The sequence below is a fragment of the Hydractinia symbiolongicarpus genome, chromosome 13 (assembly GCF_029227915.1).
Source record: "Hydractinia symbiolongicarpus strain clone_291-10 chromosome 13, HSymV2.1, whole genome shotgun sequence".
In the NCBI taxonomy this organism is placed as follows: domain Eukaryota; kingdom Metazoa; phylum Cnidaria; class Hydrozoa; order Anthoathecata; family Hydractiniidae; genus Hydractinia; species Hydractinia symbiolongicarpus.
In genome coordinates, this window is record NC_079887.1 from 8828320 (window position 1) to 8856287 (window position 27968).

Sequence of the window (27968 nt, forward strand, 5' to 3'; positions counted from 1 at the left end):
ATCATTATGGCAGCCTTAGGTGTTGATGTGTTTTGGTTTAATAAGTTAAAAAAGTTGTAAGACACAGAAAAATAACACTTCCCGCGTTTTAAGGACTACAAAATTGCTAAAACGAATTTTTCCTGCACTTTTACAAATCAAGTGTAGGCACTACAGGTACTAATATTGACCGCGGGAAGTGTAATAAGAGCGTGTGCTTGATTTCACTCTTATAAAAACTTGTTACATTCCAAAATTTCTATCTTTCCGCGGTTTTTCTGCTGTTTATACATAAAACTCATCTTACAACTATATTTACAAATGACGCCACTCTATTTAACACATTTTTAAGATAAAAGTAAGACCTTAGACCTGCTTTTATGACACCTCCCGCGGTCTGTTAATAGTGCTCATATTACACAGCGCTTGATTTATGAAAACTCGGGAAAAGTGCGTTTTGGCAATTTGGCAGTGAATAAAACGCGGAAAACAACATTTTCCTGCGTATTACAACTTTTTTTTAACATATTAAATCTCTAAACACTTTAAGGCTTAATGCTGCCATGACGATGTCATTATTCTCTACACGAACTTTATATGGTCGCGCTATAGAATTGTCGGGAAAATGCGATATATCGATCGATTGTTTTCAAAGTAATTTTCTACGTTTTTCTAAATAATATTTATCTTTTATCTATCCTTTTATCCCTTATATCAATGTTATACCCTTCGCTGTTATTTTTCTCTTCTTTCTTCTTAAGTTGATAAGAAACAAAGGTAATGTGATATTAACAGAGCTACCGTAATTATTCTAATTTAACACTGCTTCTAATTAACGCAGACGGACAAAAATGGCCAAAAGTTTGTAATTTATCGCTTCTAATTATTAACGCGGGTTGACCGTGCTTAAAAGTTTATAATTTATCGCTTCTAATTATTCTTGCGGGGCGGTTAAAATAATTATTTTTACCGGCGCGTTAAATTAAAATAATTACGATATACCCGTTTCTCATTAGAAGGGCGAGGCATGGGAAGTGATAAAAGATACATTAAATTTAGTATTAATTTTATTTCAGTATTTTAAAATGCTATTAAAAACAATGTATTTTTTGCTTTACGGTTTTTAGAATTTGGCGTTTATTTTGCAAAATCGTCCCGGCACAAATGTTTTCATATAAGAAAGTGACAAAATTATCCCGGGAATCGTCCTGTCCTTCTCTCGTGTAAACAGCCCCTGAGTGTTGATTCTTACTAAGTAGCTTATTTGCATTAAAAACGTAATCATCTCTACGGGAAAACGGCTGGTGTGAAAGAAACCTTAAACAAGTAAAATAGTTCACCTAATGGTCCCTTGATATTCATGCTTTGATACGCGCTTTTACTTTTACAGGTCTGATATAAAAGAAGTTGTTATGAATCGATATAATCAAGCAGATGTTAGGGATTTTAAACCAATCAGAGTGCCGTTGTCGTAGAAACAGCCAATAAGAAGATTTTACTAAGTTGAGGCGAAGAAGTGCATATTATCTCTTGCGTATTAAAATGGAATTCTACAAACAAAAAATGGAACAAGAGATCGTATTGGAAGTATAGCCCAGATGAAGAATGTTGTGCTGTAGGTAAATGGTTAAATAGTGAAAAGATCTAAAAGAGATTTATAAATTCGGGAAAAGAAAAACGAATTCCAATGCCTAAAGACGAACTTAGTAGCAATTATAGAAGTCGCAAAAACAAGGTAAAAAAAATATATCTAATTTAACAATTAGTCGATGTTTACTTTTTTTCCAGATTTATATTTTCTTTTTGTATTTATTTTCTTTTTGTCTATACTTTTTACTAATTTATATTTGTTTGTTTACAACCTCGAAACAGATGCCCCTCCAACGCAATTGTTTTACTAAGCCTCCCATTCAAACATTGTTCACAAACAGAAACCCCTCTTGATTGGATTAGAAGCAAATTCCGTTATTGTCCGAAAAACATTTAAGACTGCGGTGAAAGACACACAAGGCTAGACAGATAAAATATGTCTGATATATTTTTGTGTGTTTGAGTTATAGCTCTTCACAGCAAGCGTCTGCGTTAGTTGTCTTGGTTTGTGCATAGCGTTGAGAGGTATGTGCATTATTTGCGTCAAAAAGCGCTGTGATGTTGAATAGTGAGTTTGCAGAATTTATTTGTCTTTAAGTTAGCGTTTTAGTGGAGCCACCTAACTGTATACCGGCTGGTGTGACAGACAAATATATTATCACAATGCTATACTTGTCTCTGGTAGTAAAGTAACCGAATGGTAGTTAGAAAGAATGAGAAGCAGGCAATAGGAAAGATGTTTTCATGTTTACGTTTTTTTTATGCTCCTACCAATATTAAATTTTATCACTCTATTTTTGAGATAGCTGCGAATATTACGATAAAAACAACCTTGTCCCCAGTGCGTCTTAGTCCTTTTTACATTCAGAGCTAGAACCTTTTATGGTTGCGAACTACAAAAAATAAGTTAACAAGGCCTGAGAACGAGGTTGATCGTATAAGCCTTTTTTTGCACCTGGATTTATTCTTCTTTTGTTTTTTCTAAACGTCTTGTCAGGGTGTGTCTGTCTGTGAACATTTCAGAAACAACACTAAAGACCAGGCGCAAAAAACAGGGCTCATGGTTATAAAACGTTTTCGCCCGAGAAAAGTGACGATTTGTAACAAAGTGTCAAAAAAAGTGTTCGACGAAGAATTTCGTCTTCCATAAATATTCAATGACTTCATCGTGGAAAAAATGATTTATGTTTGCTTTTTTAATCTGTCATTTAGCGGGAGAGACAAAAAAAATGAAAATAGCATCTTTTTCAACCTCGTTCCCAGGACAAGGTAGTACCTTTTCGTAAGTGTAGCAAGCTGTCAACACATTCGGTGACAAAGAATAAAGAATGTGAGAATGAAAATTAGTGTAAAAGTCAGCCCAATCAACCTCCTTCCGAGGGCTGTTGTCCTCTTCGCCTCCACAACATTCAGAAAGTACAAAAAGAGCACTGGGAGAGGTTGTGGGAGTCGTTTTTCTTTTTCTATCGTAACAGAATCACTGTTACTCACACACTTAGTATACTTGGGTTTGCGTGGAGGGGTACCCCATCCGGTACTAAGATCGCTCTTGAGTACCATTTATTCACGTGTGAACACGTCCATACGTCTTTTGTGCATAAACGTTGTCTCCATGACAATTGATCGTTGTCAAGGAAACAGGTACGTCGACATGTGACAAAATGAAATAGTGAACGTGCTAGCTGTAGACTCCAATCCAAAGAGACATCGGATGCATGTAATGAAACAAGAAATAATAATTAAAATGTTTACATAATTTTTTTGAGTTGTGAAGAGTCCTTGTCAGAAAGGGCGAATTTAAAAATTACACAGATATGTAAAACATACAGAAAATTACTTACTGCACAAAAGCGAGTCAACAACATAGCGCTTTGTATTTAGTCAAATGAATGTTAAACTTGAAATATTAGGCTCTTTGCCATTAATTATAGATAATAACTAACAGATATATTCAGAAGGCTTATTTGCTTTCATTAACGTCGCTTTTCTAAAAATACCAGTTTTATGGATTTTTGACATTTTGACATTTCACTACGTAGGTTGTACACAATTTATCAGGTATAAAAAAACTCGTTCTGCCACGAAGAAAGCTTTGTATGTTGTGATCATATTTTGTATCAACAAATCACGATCTAGTAAATTTGACAACTTATTTTTGTGATTTAAAGACACCTCTATCAGTACTGTTTACTGTTTAATGAAATCCCCCTCTTTGCGATGATGTTCAACATGCTTTTTTCCACTGTGCCTTCGTTTTTAATTTACCGCATTTTACTTTTCTCAACATCAACAACTCTTTTCATAGTCGTTTGGACAACCAGGGACTTCACTTCACATTTTTTAAGTCTTTCAAGAGTTTTCTGTAAGTGAACTACCCATCTAGAATGTGTTCACCCAAAAATTAATGTCTATAAAACACTTCTAAATTTTTTACTTCTGCAATGTAAGATTAAATTTTAGTTTATGCTTTTCTGATTTAGGTGATAGTGAACGTTTAGCCTGACTCCAGAAATTTGTGGGTGAGTAATATAATTCTAGTTTAATTTATCCTGCCAAATGTTTTATGATCTGGAATTATACACTCTGCTGGATATTTTGTTCTTTAAGTCAAGCTGAGTAACTAAGGTACAATCTCAGTTTATGGCACTACCCTGTGACGTGAATAAGTTCTTTTAACATGCTAATAATAAATTAGACAGTATATACCTGCAAAAAGTAACTGTAACACAGTATTTGAATAATTGAAATTAGGTTATGAGGCTTGTTTGATTACTTGCATGTCGAATTAATGAATGCTCAAAGCTAAATGAATGTAGAACAAACAAAAAATAAACGAAAACGAGGATACAGGAAATGACGTGAGGAAGCGGACAAAAATGAATTGACAGTACAAGTGTTGTTCACAACATTTTCAGAATTAAATTTTTGAAAGGAAAATTATAAGCGAGGGAGGGGGGAGGGGCGTTGCAACAAGATATTAGTAACACTAGCTTTTGCGGTATACACCTCGTTTTTTTTCTCTTTTCTTTTTTCTTATCGTGATTGCGGTATTTTTGTGCGTAGGTTTTCAAAACTTATAAACGATTGCAATTTGAATTCAATTTTTCTCTTATTTTTTACAACCAACGTCAATTTAACTGTTTGATGATGAAAAAGTGCCTTTAAAATTACTGAAATAATATTTTGATCGCTTTCTCAGCCACGATAACCGCAAGAAACCGTTGCTTCAAACAACAGGGTACTGTGGCAGACTTCCCTTCCGCGAGGAAGTTATAAAACAAATTTTGCGAATGTTTAATCCACATCCTTAGATAGTAACGTAAATTACTTTGTCGATAGGAAGCAAACCTGATCAAAAAAACAATATACTCCTAAGAAAGCATTAACAGAAATAATTTTTAATGATTGTTTTTTTCACAAATGACTTTAATCATCAGAGGTTGAGAGGGACGGAAAGGGAAGGGGGAGCGGAAGGGGGAGAGGGTATGCTAAAGTGGACAGACGAGGGGGACGGGGTGGGTTGACACTACTTTTGACGTCAACCTGCATTTTTTCAAACCCTTGATTTTTCTAATTAAGTAAAAGTTTCTTATGAAAAAATCTCTTTCCAAAAGATTACGTTAACTCAGACGGAGGGGAGGAAGCAACGTTGGCGCAGGTTGGCAGAGAGGTAACGGGGGTGTAAAATCTTAGAATAATAGCTGACGTCATTTTGTAAATAATCTCTCTGGAGCTTCGTTTTTTGAAGTATCTCACAAATGAACCCTCACAAATGAACCCTTTATCCTCTGGTGAAAAGTTTGATGCAGTTCAGCAGGCTGAGCGGAACAGCATTTTTATTCTGACATAATCAACTTTTAAACTGACATATCTTTCAATTTGTTCCTAAGATATCGAAATCGGTAAGACAAGCGTCAGGACTTTACAACGCCAGGAAGAATTTTAGCATCATTAAAATATTTGCAAGTATTTTCAAGCACTGTTTGCACGATCGTAATGCAAGATTCGTCTCAAACTACGGCCTGAGCACTATTAACACAATGGCAGGGTCATAAGTTCTGATAATTTAGAGAATCATTCGAAACATTCACAACACAGTCTGCAGCATTTCGTTCTCATAGGCTTCAGCGGTGAGTAACAGATAACTAACCAGTTAATAAACACCTCATATTTTAGTCTAGGAATTACTAACGAACTTAATAGGAACAAAACGTTAAGTCTTAATGCCGCCATTATCCCTTTATTTACTTTTTTATTTTTTTACATTTCTGTGAGAGTCAAACTAATCTAGGCACCACTTACATCACGCTCTTACTAAAGACAACACAAAAACTGCTTGCTGCATTTTTTTACAAACAAGTTTTACTTTATCTTCGAACTTGTTTACTTCTTCAGAACCATATTTAAACTTTTTTTAAATGATAATAATTATGTTTAATGATCTGTAGTTATAGAGGCGATCAGCTTTAGGGTTTGGACGAAACGTTAGCCTGCTAAGAACACAAGAGGTTTGCCGTCCTAAAAATTCCGCGCAAGATATTTTTCCTCGGGGTATATAATTCGGGCATCGCACTTTCAGCAAAAAATAGTCAAGTGGCAGCCCTTTTCAAAAAAATGCACGCATTAATACAATACCACTTCTTGGCCTATGGATAAATCTACGGCTTCGCCCTTCCTTTATATAGCGCATTTTTTCGCATCGCATTTCCTGTTTCCGTAGCACAATTTTTTTTTTTGCCGACGGACAGACAGAAAAAGCTCTAGTCATTAACCCGTGGAAATCCTCGGCCGGCCTTTCTATACAGCAAATGTGTCTCGCTACTTGGGGTTATCATTATAGAGATTAATATTCAATAACTAGTCTTGGCGCGTGGTTAAATCCACGATTTAACCTATTGCATTCCAGTCCTCAGTTTATCACCCGTGGTACATACTCCGATTACCGCTACTTTCTGCCTCCTTAACTTTAGTAGGAAATCGACTACCATTTTGAACCCTGCTCTTATTTGGAAAAAAAAGAAAAGTATTTGGTTGTTCTCAAACCAATATTTACTATACCTTGACAGATACGTTACGCAGGTCAAAATCTTTCTCAGTGTTTCGTTTTATACTGATACTGTGGTTAGGACGAAATGAGGAGTGGGAACAAGGTTGCACAGAGCGCTCGTAGATGTACCTCGAAAAATAATACTTTATCGTAACTGTCCATTTCTTCGCATACCTACTTTCAGTTTACACATTTTTAGTGAACCCAAAAGCAAACGTAGCCACCAAGGGTTATTTTGTAGACCTTAATAATAGCCGCATTCTATGTGTCGAAAAAAAGCGGGACAGGCTAATCACGCACGAAATCTTTGAGCTACAAATAACACATGTGACAACAGGCGAATTTCAATGGATTTTTTCACGGACTTACTACCAGTTCGTTTTTTTAAATTTTATACACCTTTGTCGAATTTCATAAATTAAATAATTATGACATCATCCAAAATTTTATAATGGTTCTATTCTATGCTTTTTGTATCGACCCTTTTAATTGAGTTAATTAAGAAATTCAGGAAAGATCTTGTATTAATCTATCAATTGTATTAATCTATAAAGTATGTGATGAACGCCTCTTATGTGCTAGCGGTATGTTATCAGTATTTCGTGGATTCTACGGTTGACAAAAAATACCATTCTTCAAAAATACCATTCAAAACTGATCAGAGCACCTTATTAATACAAGAGCTCTCCCATCTCTTTCTTTCGTGTTTCAAATAAACCAAAAACCTTCCGATCGAAAGATTCAGTTGCCAGAACAAACAACCACTACGTTGACAACCGTAAAAATAGCGTTGGAGATTCTCATTAAGCTCAGTTGACGATACGGACAAAACAGGAGATAAGCTCACGTGAAGTATGACGTCATCAAATACGAAGAAAGTCGTTAAATCCTTTCGAGTTAATTACACTATGTTTGTGTTCGACCGCAAGAAATTAGACTAATCGAATCTTTCCTTCCATTCATATTCTGACATGAGATTTGTCAATATCTCTATTAGTTTATTGCTTGTATCATCTGGAACGACCTCGTTAGCGGTCAGCCCTAATTATATGGTAACGTATTTACTAATTGCTTGATTAACCTTAATCTAATTATAATTAAACACGGTGTCAATTCTTAATGCCGGTTCGGTTGTTGTCAATGTCAAGGGACTAATTTATAGTGGCTTTCCTTTTTGGAACGATTAATACGTACAGGATGTTTAAAGTGCACGTAGGCTAATGATGATGCATTTCAACTGTAATAATTATAATATTTTTGTTTGATTTTGAATTAACCTAGCTAACATACATCCAATAGTTGTGATTCAGCTGGCTCCAAGCAACAGATTTATACAAACCTTCTTCAAACACCCCTTACTCGGTTCCCCAATTACCTCGTCAGCAAACACCCATTAGGTACTCTATTAAAAAATCTTTTAAATCTATTAAAAAATAAAAAATAAAAATAATAAAAAGAAAAGTTATAATTTTCACTAACTGTTGTTAATACATCCCTACTAATACTCGATTGTGACTTAGCATGTCTGATCAAGAAGGATTAACAATTCTGTAACATTTGTAACACGAACGCCAGCTCTTCTATGGGGTTAAGATGGCATTAGGATATTTTCACGTAAAATGACTGTGGTAAAGTTTATACAGGGGTGCGGGAGAAGAAAAGTCAAGCAGGGGTAAACGTATGATAGGCCATTTCTTTCTCCAGTGCTCTTTCTCTTCTTTACTTCTTTTCCTATCTTTTCTTATCCTATATTTCTTTTAAAATAAACAAAGTGAATTCATTACACTCTATTCGTGTCTTTTTAGCAATGCTAATTCATTCTCCTTCTCTTGTCTTTACATTGGTGAGCGAAATATATCGAAACGCTCGAAAAATTATTGAAATTCAGCTCAGATAGACAATGGGCTCATGTAACCTGCCCAGGAGTGAGTGCGTCAAGAGGCTGCTTTTAAGAGAATATTTTTCTAAACATGCTATATTTTTTACAACACAAACTTTTGCAAAAATTTTACAAAAAGATTTTAAAATGTAAATATTTTTTTACAAGACTTGTTTATGTTAGTCCTGTCCATTATGGCGGTGTTAGGCCCAGGAATAATGAAAATTGGGACCTTTAACAGACGTCCGCTAGGTGGCCGTTATAGTGTCTAGGAGTTTTTATGAGAGTTTGATGGTAATTTTATCTGTTCCTGAGAAGTCTTCGTAGTATAGGCTGCTTTCTCCTATAACATTGCAGTTGAAATCACATTTAGTGATGCTGTCAATACAAATATAAAGAGTTATTAATTAAAATTATGATGAGAAAATGTATAAATGACATGAGAAACTATTGTAAGTTTCACATAAAAGTCAACCAAGTGAATTAATCTTCACCTAGGGCGATGTCCATTGTTTTGGTAAAATTATGTAAGCATAAAATAATGTAAAGTTAATAATTCCTGCTGAGTTATATAACTTGATCCGATTTCGATAAATATTTTTGTTGTTTTAGGATTATTATTAAAAGTTTTATACCCCGATGTAACTTTTTAATTTAAATCAGAGAAGATCAGGGGACATCATTGTTTGAGTATATTATGCCATACCCGCGTTAAGTAAGACCCTTGTGAATGGGAACTTTGCTATTTAGAACCAGACTCTTGAACGTTTTTACTAAATTGAACCTGAGAAAATTTGATTAAATAGGACTATATTGCAGTGACTTCTGAGATAGGAGACAAAAATGTTTAAATTCTTATATTTTTGCTCATTTAGTTTCAATAAAAATGCGATTAAAAAAGTTGTCGAAAATCTCTGATCTTTGTTATTACTAATCTAATAAGTCACGAGTTTTTTTTTAATTATCTAAAAACTTTTTTCATCTCGCTGGTAAATTTCTATAAGAAGATTCGGTTAATTGAGACATACGCTAAACGGGACTGATTTTTACCAGTCTAGTGTCCCATGCGAATATACTGTAAGAGTTTTTTTAATATAATTATAGACTGGTAATTAGTTTACAGTTAGTCTAAGCTACATATCCACTGTGCGAGCACTGTAAGTATAGAAACTATCGCAAGCATTTACTTTTGGGATTCGTCTAAAGTTAACCTTAAATCGCAGAATAAATATAAACCTAAAATAAACAATACTTGGTTAAAACTTTTTTTAAGAACATTTCGTGAATTAAAGAAAAATTTTTTTTTAAAAGTCAAACTTTCGCAAATTGATACTTTCGTAGAATATCGCGACATAAATATCGCTAAAGTTTCTGTTCGCGAAAGTAGAGTAATTCCCCTTGGAGAGGTTTTTAAAGAGCTTTGTCTAACTTAAATCCAGGGATGATTTTAACAAATTATTTTTTTGTCTCACAGTAGCAAGGTTGAAACTTTTAACATTAGTTCTCGTAAATTAAAGAAAAAATTTTTTTTTTGAAAGTCATAAACTTTTGACATTCAATACTTTCGTAGAATATCGCTAAAGTTTCTGTTTGCGAAAGTAGAGTGATTCGCCTTGGAGTGGTTTTTTATTGTGACTAGGCTACAATGAAAAAAACAGATTTGTCCAACTTAAATCTAGGGATGATCTAGAAATTTCTGGAACGCCTTCTAGTATGTTTATTTGCAAAGTGTGAATTAGAATGTGATTAGACAAGGAATTGCCAAATCACCGTTTTAAGTAAATTGTTATTTTTTCAGATTACCAAACTCATTATCCAAAAAAAGAATTGCGGTTTATAACATCATTTGCTTATTTATATTCAATTACCAATCGCCTCGTTGTGAGTGGGCTGGGTATATACAACCTCTCGCCTAGGACTCTTTTCGCTGTTTTTACATTTGTAACGGAGCGGTAATTAAAGGAAGCAAAAAATGAGGTTGCGTTCTATCTTGATCAACAGTTTCCATGCTAGGTTTTGAGAAAGTCAAAAATTTTTTAAAAGTATATTAATTGGTATCTTTTAAACGGTAAACAACTATGTTGTCGTGGAATAATTAAACAAGACATTATTTGTTGCGCTCGATGTCTCTTAAAAACAGTTAAGGTCCTCATGCTACCATTTTTATGTTGATAATTAACTAAGTGATTATTACTGTATGTGTTTTTTGCACGCTGGGGTTGTAATGTGCCTGCGTAAACCAAGAAAGATTATGAAGGAAATAAATGTTGGCTTCTCTTTATAGTGAGAGTGAAGAAATGATATCTTACTCTTAAATGGGGTTTCACATCGTGCTAGGTGAAGTTATTCAACTTTCCGTGCGTATCTCGAAAGAAGTGTATCACTTTTTGTAAGCTCAAAACTCGATGACTGGGAACTTTGATTCACAAAAAAAACTAAGCAGTAAATTAAGGTAGCGTAGAATTTGACCGATAATTAGGGAGGTCATGGCATGGAATGAAGGAGGTTATGGGGTTAACTTTTTAAGCTTTTAAATAGTATTAGAAGTAGTAGGTCGTGGTAGAAGTTCAAATCTAGCTTACCAACTTATTTTTTAAATACCATTTTGACGAAATACTATAAAATGAAAATCCTGTTTAAAGTCTAAGAAGAGATTTTTCGCTACCCTTTCTAGTTAACCCGATTCAAATTCTTTTTTTGCTGTTGAATAGCTATAATACTGAGTTTTCATCATACGCCGAGCCGCTAAAATTTTAAATGCCATATCGTAGATTTTGGCTTATACTCAAAAATACCCATTAATTTCTATGAAACTCTTATAATTGTTAAAATAAAACTTTTGCTAGGAATGTGTCAGGAACCTGAAATTTACACGATAACTTCATCCATTAACGATTTTTTAAGATTACGCCTGACAATTTGAGAAAATTCTGATTTCCTAATGATTTTTCGACTGAAAAGGAAAATTTGTTCTAAAGTAAATTGATTGTAAGCCGACAATAGTACTTTTGGACATACTTCAAGCTTCCGATGACGTCACAGGAAAAGTGATAACATCAGCAAAAATTTATTGCTGCCATTTTGTTCCTTCTATGAAGAGTACCAAATTTGATGCATTGGATAAACAAATCATCAGGAGGGAGGTGGTTCGAAATGTTAAAAAATTCCTGAGACTCTAGACCGAATTGGGTTACATTTTTGTCAACAACTAATTTTGAAATAGCAAAAACAAATATTTCCATTTCTTTGTACTGGCGGGAAGAAAGAGCGCGTGTTGTATTGTCACATGAGCTTGTTTATCACGACGCTTTTAACTTCACCACAGTTACCTAATTCGCGTTGTTACTTCAGGAAATAACCCTAATTATCATCTACGATGAAGTACGCCCACCAAAAAAACACATTCGCAAAAAAAAAAAGAAACTATCATGCTTTCGCGGTAAACAAAATTAACCGTTGCCACGCTTGCGGCTATGTCATGTGGAAACCACTGTTTCTGTTGTCATGCTTTTGTTATCACATATGGAAACCACCCTCGTATTACCTAGTATATATTAGCCATACAGGATGCTAATTAGTAAACATGTTTAATGATTCTAACTGTCAAGAAGTAGCTACAAAATCTTAAACAAAAGCAAATCAGTTACCTATAAACTGTTGTAAGTTCAACTTTTGTTGTTAGTTTTCTGTTTACTTTTCACTTGTTTATCTGTGATTTCTTTACCTGTCGGTAGATATCTTCTCTTAGCAGACATATTCAGCTACCTTCATGTAAGAAATCACGAACAAGTGGTTAGGGGTATTCTTTTCCTGGTTGAAAAATACAAGGTGAGAATGAAGTAAAAAATAATCCAATAAGCTTAAGTGCATTTGTAGCTTAAAGTTTTCTGTATAATTCGAAGAAACTCTGAAAACTCTGAAGAGTTCAGACGTATAGGATTCCTACTGGGTTTTTTAAAGCTACGAATGGATGACACTCATCTACTTTCATTGTTCTGATGTTTTCCATTGATAACAGTGACTATGTAGCTACTCTACTTCTCCCACAGACGGAGGTTACAGGGCCATAGTCAGTATTTTTAACACGATAAAACTTTAATTACCTTTGGCATCTTAAAAATGCTACACTCTTTTAACTCTAACGTAACAATAAAAGAAAAGCGAACATGTTTTTCTTTCACTTGTACAACTTATCAAAACTTTAAATGAGATTTGAGATAAGATATGTGTATTTGTAAGCTGCAAACTTCAAGCATGTAAAATATGCCTACAAGAATCTCAAGAGTTTAAGATGTTTAGGTTTAAAATAGAATTACATTGAGCTGATTAGTCACGCTATGTTTACATTTATTCTTGCGTCATAAAACCCACATGAAATGACGACACGAAAAAAAATGATACATTGATGACTATGTTCTATACAATTGCTTTGATAAGAATTTCATTAAATTCACCAACGTCTATTTCAGTTTCCTCAACTTGTTTTTTTTATCTTGGGTGGAATATCCCCAAGCTCTACTTTTGAGACCTTCAGATCTTAAGCCCTCGTTGCGGTATTAAAGTATTTTAACATATTACATCACTGAACATTCTATTAATCCGTGTTGCAACTTAATTTTCTTCTCGGAGAAACTCTCTTTGAATAGCTTCTCAAATATCCTCAGTTTTTAAGATCAACCAGATAGAAATAAGCTTTACGCTTTTTAAGATAGCAATAGAACTAAGGAACAGTCTGTCGCTATAATCTTTATCGCTAGTCTGAAATATATTCCACGTCACATCGAAATATGAACATCAAATTTTAAATGCTTTTGAATGCTGCTTTTCACTTTGCAGCAAAAAACTTGTCAAATGTAAGGTTTGACCCAAAAATTGATTATTCTACCTTTTTATACTGATTTTTTGCTCATGGTACACACAGGGTTTCCACATTCTTTATGAATTGTACTAACAGTTATTGGAAAATTAGCGGGAGACAAAATTTATTACAAGAACGAGTTCTATAGTTATAGCGATAAAAAACCGATAAGTTTATTTCCTTAGCAGTAAAATAAGTGAAAATTTAATAAAAAGAAGATGAAATTTTTTGAAAAGCTTATCCTCGCATGTTTGAATTTAAACTTTCCTACTCGAAGCAACTTTTTTGTTTTGTTCAATTAAACAAATAAAATAAGCGACTAAAAAACTTCTCCTCACGGAAGTTTTGATATTCTGGGAATTCATTATAATCACTCTGTTGACGTGAGAGTTGAAGTGGCATGGAGCAAGCGCCAAGAATATTTACGAAAGCCAATAATGTTTACTTTGTTTTGCTAAGTGGTTTCATTATCATTTCATCGCTAAAAAAAGTCGGCAAAATGGGACACTTTTTTCTAAGTCACTTTTTGCCGACCTAACATTTTTTGTCGATTTTATTTTTTGCCGATCACCATTTTTTGCCGGGATTTTTTAGCCATTTTTGCCCATTTTTCAATTAGTATCGATAAAAAAACAACGGTAATAAATTTTCTAAATAAAGTGTTACGTGAACAAGTAGCAGAAAAAAAAACAAGAGAGTCGAGAAAAAAATAACAAAGAAAAAGTTAATCACTAAAGCGGAGAAAACGTTCAAATAAAATAAAGAAGTATAAATAATCATTGAAATTAAAGTTGACTGATATAAGTAGTTTGCATTGTCCTCTTGTTAAAGTTCTAATCAAAAAAAAGGGATTGCAAATTCAACTTTTTGTGATCATTTTCGATTTTGAAATTACCTGGCAAAAGCGACTGCCTTTTTTTCCAACTTTTCTTTTTACCAATATACCTATATACGATATTACTTATCAACTGACTATCAACCAACTGTGGCTGGTTCGCATCTTATAGGCTAGATGCGAACCAGCCACAGTTGAAATCACGCAGTAAAAACGAGTTGACGTTTAATAACAGAAGAACAGCTACACACTTAGTTTACATGGAAAGAAATCCTGTCCGGAAAACCGGATTAAATATTTTTGAATTAACTTAATCTGTGTTGTAATACCTTTCATTCGTAATACCAACCTCCATCAGAAACTCATGGGTTCCTAAAACGATATCCTGCAGGTGCTCTTGGCAAGAATTTCCAAGATAACTTACGTAACTTGAGTGAAAGCAAGTTTATAATTTCACCGGACGGTAGTTAAATAACGCCGGTTTGTTCATTCGGATGCAAAATGTAACAAATATTTTTTTAATCAAACATATTTCTGCAGTTAGGAAATAGTGGCCTTGCCAATTAATTATATTAAATGAACATTATAAAATTATCTGCAGCAAAATTTCCTTATTTTATCACAAGGAACGTCATAGCCATCAAAAAGGAGGGTATTTGAATCCAAATGTTTTTATTGCTTTTCCGCTCATCGACGTAAGGCAGCTGAAAGTGATGATAAAATCTGAAAGCAGGAGAAATGACCGTTTTACACCACCGAAACCACAATACAGGGGGTTCGACAAGTCGTTAAAATTTAATGTGTTTATTACATCGTGGTGATGAACAACGTCATTAATTATAAATAGGTTTTGCTTTATCTCAGCATGAAGAGTATCGGAATAAAGTAAGGTTTCTACCCATGCAGCTCTAAACTAACTAACTCTGCAGACTTTTTTAAACTGTGTGATTTAAAATCCGATATATAAAATATTACCGTAGTATGTGTCTCTTTTTGCAAATAAAATTTTAAAGTTTTTAGTTATAGAATATCTCCTGATCACCTCTATTTTTTCTTTTCCTAACGTACTTCGTCGTAAGGAAGTGATAGGTTGAGGGTATAACTGCTACGGTAAAAAATTTTATTTTTTATAACAAATGTCCTGCGTTCCTAAAATGAGGTTCAAATAATACAAAATTCACCCGTCATTTAATTACGATTCTGCACACTTTACAGTTCAGCTTTACATTTTAATATAAACTCGCTTTCCGTAATAAGCTAAAAAGCAAACAAATAAGTAATTTACAAAAGTTACGGTACGTCAAAGAAAATAAAGGTTGGAAATTTCTTACGCATACTGATTTGAGGTTAGCTTAACAGTTTTGTTTGCATAGAGTGAAAAAACAGAAGCTTTGGATCAAATGTCCGAACAATCAATATATGTACTTAATTCGTCATCTATTGCAAACTCGTTTTATCAAATTACTTTTCTTGCACTAACTCCATCCACATCGGCACATCACAAGAGAAAAATGATTTATATCGATAACTTTTTTAATTAAACACAATCAATTTATATTATTTACGATCTTTAACATTTAATCTTTATTATCACTATGAAACGTCATTTAAATCTGAAATATCAAATGGTACTGGAATGTGAAATACTTCGTAATACCAGAATGTTTTTAAAATAAATAGACAAGTTATAGGGATGTTTACGTCTCTTATTATGAAATAGTCTCTGCTTTATCAATTCGAAGATGAATGTTCTCTCTTTTTGTCAATTTAGTTTTAAAAAGAGACTGGGTATTATTCTTTAGTCAATTATCGACTTAAGGCACTAAAGCCACAAGTAATGAAAGTTAGATTTGTTTTAACAAATTCAATTAAAAACCTTTTTCTGTGTCAACACCCACGTGATGTTTTCACTAAAACGAAAATAAGTCACTGAATCATCTCAATAAGTTTAATATTTTAAAAACTGCATTGTGGTACTATTAATCAGCTTTTTTTCTGACTGAAAAGCTTGTTTTTTCTACTAGGATATGCTTTGCAAGAACAATAGACTGGGATTTACTCAACAATTAAGAGTTAACATCCACAGGCTGGTTTGACATTGGCAATTGAATTGAATTCCAGATCTTGTAACAAGTTTTCAATTTACTTCATACACATGTATAAGAATACACTATGGCATAATTTCAACCTGAAAATTAATAAATTTTTGAAATATTTCAGTCTCTGGTCTAATTTTTGTATTATTTTTTAATTTTTGCATATAAACTCCCTCACTCCATCAACCACACCTCACGACTCTAGTAAACTCATGCGCTTAAAAAAAAAAGATTTAATCTTGCAACTTGTCAACAAATTACTTTTCTTCGTAACAAATTAGCTACTCAATCAGAGCTACTCAATCAAAGTTTAACACACGAATTTATATTGGCTTATATTTATAAAAGTTGTCAGTTATTTTGGCTACAAAAGGATCATCAATCTTCAAACGGGTTAATGCCTTGACATAACCTTTTGCGCAAGCCACCCATCGTGTACAAAAGTTAAACTATAGTGCTATTTACCTCTTGCCATTTCGGCTTAATGTTTCAGTGTTTTTCTCATCAGTTGTTTTTGTGAGTCAGCTAAGGGAAAGACCATATTAAGTCAATAAGGAAGGCAAATGATGATGTGAGATTCTCTGTGAGGTTAATGGACTCATTGTGTTCTAATAAGTCATACGGAAATTTGCCAATCACAATGATAAGAAGAAATAAAAATATGATAACAATAAAACGCAATAACTCAAAACACAAGAAAGTAAATGTTTTTAATTAAGGTGCCATTATTAAATAGAAGTTATTTTGTTGCTATGGAAACTAGAATTGGTTTAAACCTTCGACTCTTTCGACGTATACACACAAATAAAAACATATACAACACTAAGGAGGTCGTCAGAACTGTAAATAGGTAGCGGAAAATATAACAAAACCGAACAAGAACCATATGCTACAGTAAGTCCATTCTTTTAGAAGTATTGATGTAACTGTTGACTAATGGTACTCCTTTATGTTGATCTCACGATAATTTCTTTGTTTTTGTTGTTTTATAATATTAACACATATTAATAACCATTTTTTACATTTTTATCCAAGTACCGCATTTTTACCTTGTTTGTCTGTTTATATTGTTTCACATTCGTCTTCGAAGAAGCATGTATGATGACGTATTGTGATATGATGGTTCGTTTTTATATGTATTTATTTTAAAATAAAAAGGATATTACAACAGATAACATTTTTAGAAAAGCCTAAAAGATCAGTTTTTTGTAAATCACCAACCAGTAATGCTCGCAGTTATAAAGGTATCACACAAATGTTTTAGGTTTCTTTATTGGTGTACTACAGACATATTGTAAACGCAACACTAAAATAACAAGGCGGATCAAAAGATGGATGAGTTTTTGTCATTCACTGCAACAATGCCATGCTCTTTTTGCTATAACCATTAACTTCACCAGAACGTTTTTCTTTTAATTTTACAGAGATTTTCTAATTAAGAAAATGACCTTATCTTTTTGACAAATAGCAACATTTAATTGCGATGCAAACGTTAGTTTTAATTCACTTAACAATTTTATTTCCCACTTCATTATTTTGACGGTGTGATAACATGCTTATAATATTGTAAACAAATGAACGTGTTTCCGGACAGATATAACTTTACCACAAAGAAAGCTAAAAGAATTTCTAAAGTTTAGGGTGAAGCGATTTTCCATGTACCAGATGCCTACATTATCAAACTTCTAATTTATTAACCCTTGATCCTGTAAAATTAAGGGGATAAAAAGTTGTGATAATGAAACTTGACACAGTAGCTTTAACTAACCAAAATGTTTTGACATCAAAAAATTAATGATGACGTCATATTTTTAATAAACGATAATTTTAGCGAAACAAGGTTATTGTCTCTTATAAATCTCCAGGTAAGAGCTGTTCCTAAGGAAGGAAAAAGTTGATTGTCTTTTTTTTAAAATTTTATAACTATTCCTACCACAATTCATGCTAGAACATATCGCAAGTTTGCGAATTCCCTCCCCATAAGTTGTTATTTAAGCTATTTTATTATCAGATTTTACTTGCCCATGTTTAAAGAAGACTAAGTCTTAGGTTGGATTGGAGTCTTAAGCCGTGCTTATCATCATTGCTGACGTCAACATACTCTTTGTTCTGATCTTCTAAGCTTCGTGGGTGATGACGTGGATTTTTTCGAATTTCCAGTCAAAAAAATAGAAAAAATGAATAACTGATGGGAATTACAAATGTACCAGCCCAGTCACACAAAGACCTCTTTATAAACGTCTTTGTGCTGACTAGGGGAGGGGTTCTGTAATTTGATCAATTACTACTCTTTCGTCGAGCACAGCCTTATCGTTCCTACCACAGTAGAAAAAAGTGGGAATTTCAAAAAAAACAAGCAAAAAAACCCCAGAAATTAAGCAGGTTTAAAAGTAAATCAGCTTTGCTTAGGCAAGAGAACTCCAAAATTCGTTGATTCGAATGTCTTGTTTTCGAATCAAGTGAAATGTAATTTCGAATTGTGTTTAGTTGCTTCGATTTGGATCTAAAATTTGCACGCATGTGTTATTTTTTGTGGAGTTGTTTGTTCGTTTGTTTAACTATGTATTTGTTTCTTTTCTGATTTTTGCTCGACTAGTAATTTTTGTTAACTTGTTCGTGTGTATGTTTGTTTGTTTGTTTGTTTGTTTCTTTTAGCTGCTATTTTACGCTGTTTATAAAAAAGACTTACATTGGCCTGAGAGGTCTAAAACTTTGAACATGTAAAGAAGATTGAATGCTTTGTCAATACCCAGAAGTAATGAAATATTTCTTCTTCAAAAATAGCAAAATAGAGGGAAAGTAAGAACAATTTAAGAACTTTTCCAAATTTAAAAAAAAAATTGAGCATTTGAAGACCTCCTTCGAGTTACTCTTATAAAGCAAAGAGTTTTAGCTAAGCTATTTTATCCTGGAAATGAGTGGATATTAAAAATTGAGAAACCGGAAAAATATATTCATGATGGATTGAAGTTCCTGTCCTGATTTTATTATTTTCATTATTTCAGTGATACAAAAAAAGAACTTGTAAGAAAAAGGTGGTTTTGAAACGAGAAAATTTTCCTCTTTCTTCTTTAAGTTTTTACAGATGACATAAGAGCATGTGGTGGAAAATGATTTTATTTGTTACTTGCTTTAGCATGATGGATCGCGTTATGCAATGACATCATTCGATTCACGAACATACTAGTTCGAATATCCATGGAGCTTCTTTTACCTCCATAGAATATTGAATTGAGCATCGTGGTGCCACATGTTACGCCATGTTGAGCTATGTTACGCCATGTTGAGACATGTTGCGCCATGTTATGTTGTGTTTGAGACAAGTTGAGACATGTTACGCCATTTGCGATAGTCACAACATGTTACGCTAACATATTGACAAGGTTTGCGGTCTTTTCCCAGAAAATATTCCACAAATTATATATATATTTTTTAGCGAATAATTTACCGTGCAGAAAATCGTATATTGTCTCGATAGAGTAAATTAAAGTAGCAATTTACCTGATTTCTTAGGAAATGAATTTACTGAAAACTTTTTTTTCAGGTTCCTATAAAAAATTTCGGAAAAATCTGTGTAATTTTATGTACGCTAACGACTTTTTTTTAAAAAAAGTTCGTGGGTATTGTTTTTTACAATTATATAGATAGATCTTGAAATTTTTAAATTAGTTTGCCAAAAAATCAATTGTAAATACACAAGACATTGTTTAACGAAAACTTTGTTCTGCATATAATTTCCATAAAAACAAATCGAAGAACATTAACATCATGCCAAAACAAACACAATAACTTACTCATATAGCGGAAAAATTATACTAGATATATTCCTGCACGTTATAAGGAGCCATTAAACTATTTAACGATGAGTTTTATGTCATTTTTGCGTGTAGCTTGGATGAGGAAGTGTGTTGTATATAGCTAGTTAATGTTCAGAAATATTTTTATTGATATCTCTTACAAATCTTGTTGTTCAGATCTAACTCAAGTTTTTGTTTACAAATAAGTACATGAATTTTCAAAAATTTATTTTATTGTTTTGTATTTAAAAGTTTGTTTACTTTCAAGATTGATGTCTATATTAGTAATGTCACTTTTAGCAGTTTATTTATTCGCAAAGGAATTTCTTGAAAAATAATTTCGTTCTTTGTCTCTGTTGTTTTTATTGTTTATTCTCCATATCTTTTTATCAATATTATCTTTATATATATAACAGTGCAGAATCTTTGTTTAAAAACAAATTAACTATTATATATTTTTTTGTGGAATGGTTAGCGGTCAATTAAGGTTACCAGTAAAAAATAACTTGTGTTTACTGTTTAGGAATTTACCATGGTGAAAATTCCTTCGACGCGAAGCCATCTTTTGTTTCTATTTTTCATTCTCGGTGAGTTCTTAATTTCTTTTTTTATTCATTGTTTGTCTTTTTTTGTTTTTATAAAGTTTGTCCTTTTTTAAAACCTTGTTTTTTACACATTTCCAGCGATTTTTTAGATAATATTCCGATATTTGATAACATATGTAACTTCAATTTTAAATCAAATTTAAAATTACACGTTCGCGAAATTTTCTATACCAAACCCTTATCGAAATAAAAGCAGTTAAACATTGCTGGCTTCTGGCTAAATTTTTTCATAACATTTTCTAATTGTTCCGCAATCAGGAAATAAAAAGAGAACAAAATTATTAAGAAGAAAGTCCATGTTCCAAATCTGACAGCAAAGGCTAGTGTCGGGTTACATGAGGGTTATGCAATCCACACATTTGTTGCGAATGACAGTGCTTGCGTGACGCAAAAGAAAAATTCAATTGACTTGTCCTGTGAACGAATTAAGAAAAACAACACCAATCGAGGTGAGAGAAAAATCTCTACGTAAACATCTTAATAACGAAGTTAGCATGTAAATATCCAGTTGATATTTTAAAAGGAAAAAAATCATTTGAAAAGCAAAGAGAAAGGCAATTATTAAGGCTGTAATTCAAACCATTGCGAAAGTTTTCTAAATATAAAATCATCTAAACCACTTGATGCTTAACCAAAAAAAAAAAAAATTCATGCGGTTGCTAGATGATGTCACTTATGGAAATGAAGAGCTGATGGTCAGAAAGCAAAACACGGAATTAAAAAAACAACTGATTTGATTCGTTAGCCTCCTTATTCAGAAATCGCATCTTAAAACAATATATGAATTACAAATGCTTAAACTTGATAGAATGAGTTACTACTCAAACGAACAAATATTTTAAACTAATAAAATTTATTAGTTTCCAATAACTAAAAATGAGAAATTTAACAGGCCAACAAACGAACTTGTCGGGAAAATTAGTATAAAAAATGCACACAAAATAATTATCCTGCGTTTACTCATTCATCATTTAAGATTTTAAGAGCGTTTGCAGCGTGTTTTTAGTACCGGTAGCTGATTACCACACAAAGAGAACCAGATCCGGTTTAACGTTGCACAAAACGAAGTTGCGCTGGTGATGAGATAAATGCGATATAATTAGTTTGTGAAAACTAAAATTTACTTCATTGTCGCCATGAGAACGTCACAGCATGAAATTAATGCTTGTTGAGGATCAGGTTTAGCAGGAAGCAGGTTCCCACAGGGATTTAAGTATCTTTAATTTCCTCTTCTGGCTATAACGTTGGTCACGCACGGCTTGGTGATGTAATTTCAGATTGGCGCTGTCATCTTGTACAAAAACCAGTAAAAACATTTCGTGTATAATTGTATGAATATTTCATAGTTAGCATAAAAGTAAATTGTCATATCATTATATATTGTTGACATTCTTCCCCAGTCTTCGAAAATAAATTTTAATGATTAACTTACATCTGATTAGCTATTAAATGGTAAGATAACGTGGGTTATCCACATGTGGTAACTGGACGATGGGAGGGGCTTACACAGGTGGCTATAACAACTCGCGGCGAAACGCGTTTGAAGTAGCAGGGTGAATGACACAAGATTAGTGACATGAGTCAAGTCATACAAAACAAGAACAATAACCCTTTGTCTTTTGTTTACGAAGATTGGCAACAAATGTGAAAGGAGATAAAATCTTGTATTTAGAAAATATTTGTCTATTTTCGTTCATCAAGTCTTTCTGCTTTTGTTTTTTTCTCCTACAAAAACATATCATGCGCATTGGATTTTCATCTCGATGTCATCGTATGAACCAGTTCTTAGTAAAGCGTTGCAATGACGCCCGACCCTGCGCCACTATACTGGTCTTTTGCGAACAAATATTTACGCATATTTGTTGGCAAAGGGTTTATAGTTTTGAAAACTAAAATCTGTATACAGGAGTTAAATAAGATTTTGGTATGTTTTCTCATTAACATAATTCTTTTTTAATTAACTGTTACATGAAATAGGCAAAAATGGTAAAAATTTCTATGTTAGGGATGACTTCCTTTGGTTAGGTGCTTAAGCTTCAAATTTAACTGTAAAAACGATCTTTTTCAATTTAACGTCACTAAAAAAATTTCCGTTTACGTAAAGTGATCTAAAAATAGCCACAAAGTTGGCAAAAAAATCGGACTTAAATGGAGTATGACAAATAGTTATTCGTGCGCAGGAATTTAGGTATTGTTGAAAAGTTTGTCAGGTTAAACAAAAATTTTCAATGTGTATTTATACTCAGATCCGGTGTGGAATTAAAACTGTAAACATAAAATAAAATGGAGGCAACAAATTATTATTTTAACACCTCTGGTAATGCCTTCAAAGAAATAATATTTGCTTTTTATGCTTTTTAAAAAATATTGAACTGTACTTTGTTTTCTCTTTTTGCCATACAGTGACAAAAAATATGATGTCAGCATGCTCAAAATAAACTTCAATATTTCACAATAGTATAATTGGTTTAAACCATTTTTTCTTAAGCACTACATTCTCTTTAAAGAAGACACTTGCACTGGCACTGTAACGTAAACAAATTTGCAGGTCGAAGCAAATTAATGCATGCGCCTAAAATATATCTCGTGTAACCACGACATGCTAAATGTATTGCAACTTTTACAAGTTCTGTGTTTTTATAAAAGCATGTGAATTATAGTTGGACAAAACTTTACTTTTAACACACAATCTTTTAACTTTAGATTTCCATATTAATGCATTTTCTTTACAAATTCAATTCAAAATCTTTTTTTTCCCAACTGCGGCTGTTATTAAAGGGACTTAATTTCGTGTATTTTTTGGCTTTTTTGATCGCAATAGATTGCATTGTATGCGTCTCAAAAGAATTGCTCGTGTTCCCAAGCCTTAGTCTGAGAGTGACAAAGCATTTTAAAATTTGATTCTAGAAAGAGTAACAGGACAGAATTTAATTCACGTTAATTTTCGATTGAATTTCCCATGTCAATTTCTTTAATCACAACAAAAAACAGCATTTATTTCTTCCTACCAAAGACATTCTTTTCGTGCAATTGTCAATTCTAAATTTTATTGACATAACGGTCTGAAATTTCTAACCACAATGTTAAGCTGAAACAGACTAAAAATAAAATCAGAAACTTCAAAAGATTACACATTAAGCAAACATTCGCTCTGTTTACGGTTTTATCAGCGTGTCGATGACATTCAAAATACTCTGAGAACCACACACTGTACACGACTCAAAAAATACCATAGTACGTTTTCTTCTTTAGTGATGCAAAACAGTGCTAAACATTTCACCCTAAATTGTTCCAACCGCTTACCAATTTTGCCGAAATTTCTTCCTTTAAGGGCTATTGATATTCTAAAGTTCTTAATACACGTTACTAAATAAGGCACAGAGCACACTTCTATTTTTAAAGCTTATTTTCTACGAAAAAAAAAACAAGTTGATAATGATGTAGTCATGTAAAAATATTTTTAACCATTAAGTTTCGAATCTAGTTGTCATTACCTGTAATTGGAAGGTAATAGGAATAAAGGTATATATTATGATTCTTATAATTTATGCTCTGTATTTTTCCCCAATTTAAGCTGTAAAAAACTTTTTTTTTCAGTTTCCATGGCAACAGCAAACAAAGCTATTATTGAAAAAGAACGCAGCAGGCGAAACCCAACACATAGACGGGAGTTGGAGGCGCAGTTTCTAGCATCATTAAAAGTTGTAACGAATTTTCTACCACAAAAATCGTTCTGCAAGTTATTGGACCACTTTTTAGAGGAACGGAATATCAGCTTTGTATCTTTCTTTCAAAAGTTTCCATTTAACAACTCGAAGGAAAAAGCGTGCAGAGATGTGAAGCTGAAGTACAAAAAGAACGCAAGAGAAGAAAAATCTTTAAGAGAAAAGGACCTTGTGTTTTTATTTACTCGATTATACAATACTTTACCGTTGCCGTTTCAGTGCAACATACTAACAATGACTACGTTAAAACAAGTTGAAAAAGCGAGGCAGAGTCGACAAGAACATGCGAATGGAAAATACAGAAGTACATCTCAAATTTTGAATAGGCTTTTAATGAAAGATATGAGTGAATTCCCAAGAGGAGAGACTCAAAGAAAAGTCGGAAATTTAGTGAAGAAAACTGAAGATAAGCTAGCTCGTCAGCATGATATAATTCCGATCGCCCGACAGTGCAGCAAGTTAATACGAGAGCAAAACGCATACACCGACACGGTCAAATTCATAGTCCGAAAAACAAACCAAACCCAACCCAAAGTGATAGAGCGAAGAATACTACGTATTTTAAAGCGCGTTATGGAATACTACACGAAAGAACATGGCATTAAAACTGATATTGATCCATATTGGACTACGCGGGTTGATTCAATATTTCATGCCGTTGTAACGAATACAAAAATTCTCCGCACCAAGTATATCTTCTATACCAATGTATACTTACTACTACCAAATTCTGGTCCACGAAATGCTAACACTGTACTGTCAGCTTTATATCTTTATGGAAAAAAGAAATTAAAAAAGTATTTAAACGCACACGTTCGTTTTGTACCTTTTTTTCAAAAACAAGGAAAGGATGCAGTCAGACGCAATCTAATACCACAATCTATTTTTCCCGAATATATCACACCATATTTTGAAAGTCTGTCTCGACCGCAGCAATGTTTGATCGTGCAGATGCTGTCTGCGTATACGAAGAAAAGCAAGGAAGACATGGTTCAATATTTGCTTGACAATGGCCGAATTAAAAAAGCCATATGTGTACATGCACCAGATACTACCTCACAAAGCAAAACTAGTGAACGCACCAGGTTGATCGATAATACGAAAACGACTGTAGCAACCACTGCGTACAATTTAAAACAGAACATATCGTACGACAACGTCACGGCTACAGCAACAATGACAACGAAGGCGACGACAGTTGAGATTATGATGATAGTTTCGTTAACATTTGTATTAATCGCCGTCGTCGTGTTTTTCGTCATATGCGGTATGTTTTGTCACAGACGGCAAAAATATAAGCATAACCAAGCCACCTACGTCTCGACGTACGATAAAGAAACATCAGATTTGCATGCGTACTACGTAATTAAAGAAACTGCGAAGAACTGCCAACACTCCATTGGAGATGATATAAACGTATCCAGGGAGAACATAAACAATGACAACGCACTCAGTGATACAAGCAGTGACAGGAGCACTGATAGTAGCATTCTTGATGGATTTGACAAGTTTCACCCAGGTGTGAAACAAACAATCCAGAGTGAACAATCGCCTAAGAAATTTTTAAACGATTCGTTGTTTTTTTCGTCGCAAATAAACGTTGAAACATTTTCCAAGTCATTGTCAAACATTCCCAACACGGACAATCAATTACCAAATATAGACAACGATACGCCAAATATGGCTATCGATACTTCGGACATTGATACTTTAAGTTTAGATACGGAAATAACAAGCGTCAACGGCAATCAGCCATTGACGGAAGAAGAAGCGATCTCACCGGAGTCTCGTGTTTAATATATATATTAGATAACTTATTTATTTAGAAAACATAAAAGAAAAATAACTCTGAATTTTTCGTTGACCGCGAAGGGTGAACCCGTATATAAATTTTTAAGCAACTTATCTCTCAAAATGGAAAAGTTTTAATGGAAAACATACTTTAAGTACAAAAACTTTTGCAAATAAGCCTTATATTAAAAGATTTTGCGAATATAAATTTGCTGAATCGATGATCGTGAAAAGTTAACCTTAAAAGTTGATATTAATTATTAAGTCCTATACATTTTTTATCGCGAATTGATAATCTTGTAAAGTTCGAGATTTAATTTAGGCAAAAACTCGAAAATTCCGCAAAAATTTCTACCTAGCGTAAGTTTTTTCTTGCGAAAGGTTTAGCCCGCGAAAGTGTTTCTAATCTTGTTTCTTGCTCTGCGGTCAAAAATGTGGTTTATGATAAAAAAATGGTCTGTACTTAAAGATTGCGGTCTGTTGTGAAAAATCTGCATAAAGTACCCGCGATTTCTTTGCCAACACTTAACTTTTGCATGTAATTAAGCGCTGAAACCTTAATTACACAAATACCTGGAACACATCTCGCAAATATAATTCCAGCGAAATAATCCTAACAATCCTTCTGTACAAATAAATCCAGCAGTTCATCCTTTCAAGGCGACTGCTTTGATCCACATTTTGTCTGTTACTGTTAGTCACTTTTTCTCTTGCAATTTTACAGAGGCATGTGGCCGAGGTTGTCAGGTTAATGTTTATAGTGACTCTCCCGCGATTATTGTCCAAAGAAGCAGTCGCAAAAATTGCGAAATTGTTCATCTCGAAAGGTAGTTTTATTGACACGAACAAAAAATGGAACGCTATTATGCCAAAACGGGAATTTTCACAAAGCGAATTGTGAATGGCGAATTTTGTCGGCGAATGTGCTCCGAAATATCTTTTTGATTTCCACAAGAAACAAAAAATTATGTGGCGAATGACGCTCTGATGATTGCTTAAAAGTTTACAACGAAATATTTCGCCGTAGAAAATGTTTTGTACCATACGGCGAAGAGAATTTTTCGAAGCAAAATCAAAAGAAACAAAACAGCGCATGTTCCAGATACATTTCGCCGGCGAATTCGCTCTGTGAAAATCCCCCTTAACAAAATATTAAGCGCCGGAATCTGCTGCAGACACAAAATGTAGCAAACACATTCTTAAGGAGGTGGTTATTGCAAATATTTAATAAAAAACCAGACTGACGTTTTTGTACGGAACAACGACAAGCTGGTGTTATTAAACAATTCTAATCCCAAATACAAACATCTTATTTTATTTACATATTTTTTTTTCCTGTTAGAAATATGAATGTTTTTACCTAGAGTCAGATAACTGCCACTCTTTAATGACCGTCCGTTTAAATTTAAAAAAATTCCCACGTTCAAGTCGGTAATATACGATTGTATAGGGGCTGAGAGAATGACTCGGCTGTTTTTTTCAGGTAATATTCACAAATTTCTTTACAGGATGCCAACCGGAGGAAAAGTTTCTGGGTATCCCTATTTCAGAAAATCAAAATAGTAGGCACCAGTGGCTTATCGCGCCGCAGGCTAGCGTTGTTTGCAAGAGAAAAATTTCACCAGTCTTCAAAACCTTTCATCTACTTATAAGAAAACTAAGTTTATATGCTGCATTACTTTCTGTATTAACACGTAACTTCCCAGGAACATGTGAACATCTGTCTCATCGTTTGTTTACCTCATGCCTCCATTTTTAAATTTTTA

At 33.3% G+C, this 27968-nt stretch overlaps 1 protein-coding gene across 4 annotated transcripts; it reads left to right on the forward strand.

Moving 5' to 3' along the window:
* The first annotated feature begins 1525 nt into the window (after positions 1-1525).
* Positions 1526-26257, forward strand: LOC130623430 (uncharacterized). Of its 4 annotated transcripts, XM_057438917.1 has the most exons (5): positions 1526-1714; positions 2040-2094; positions 4050-4088; positions 20605-20668; positions 24284-26257. In XM_057438917.1, the coding sequence occupies exons 4-5, from the start codon at positions 20614-20616 to the stop codon at positions 26206-26208; spliced, it is 1980 nt and encodes a 659-aa protein (XP_057294900.1). In that variant the 5' UTR covers positions 1526-1714; positions 2040-2094; positions 4050-4088; positions 20605-20613; the 3' UTR covers positions 26209-26257. The 4 variants fall into 4 exon arrangements, with proteins under 4 accessions (XP_057294900.1, XP_057294899.1, XP_057294902.1 ...); XM_057438916.1 differs by lacking the exon at positions 2040-2094; XM_057438919.1 differs by lacking the exons at positions 1526-1714; positions 2040-2094; positions 4050-4088 and adding an exon at positions 12131-12154.
* Positions 26258-27968: the final 1711 nt, after the last annotated feature.

Excerpts from the sequence above, each read along its gene's own strand:
- LOC130623430 (XM_057438917.1), top strand. The coding sequence starts at position 20,614 with ATGGTGAAAATTCCTTCGACGCGAAGCCATCTTTTGTTTCTATTTTTC. Across the intron at positions 20,669-24,283 it reads GTTTCTATTTTTCATTCTCG|TTTCCATGGCAACAGCAAAC; the intron begins GTGAGTTCTTAA and ends TTTTTTTTTCAG.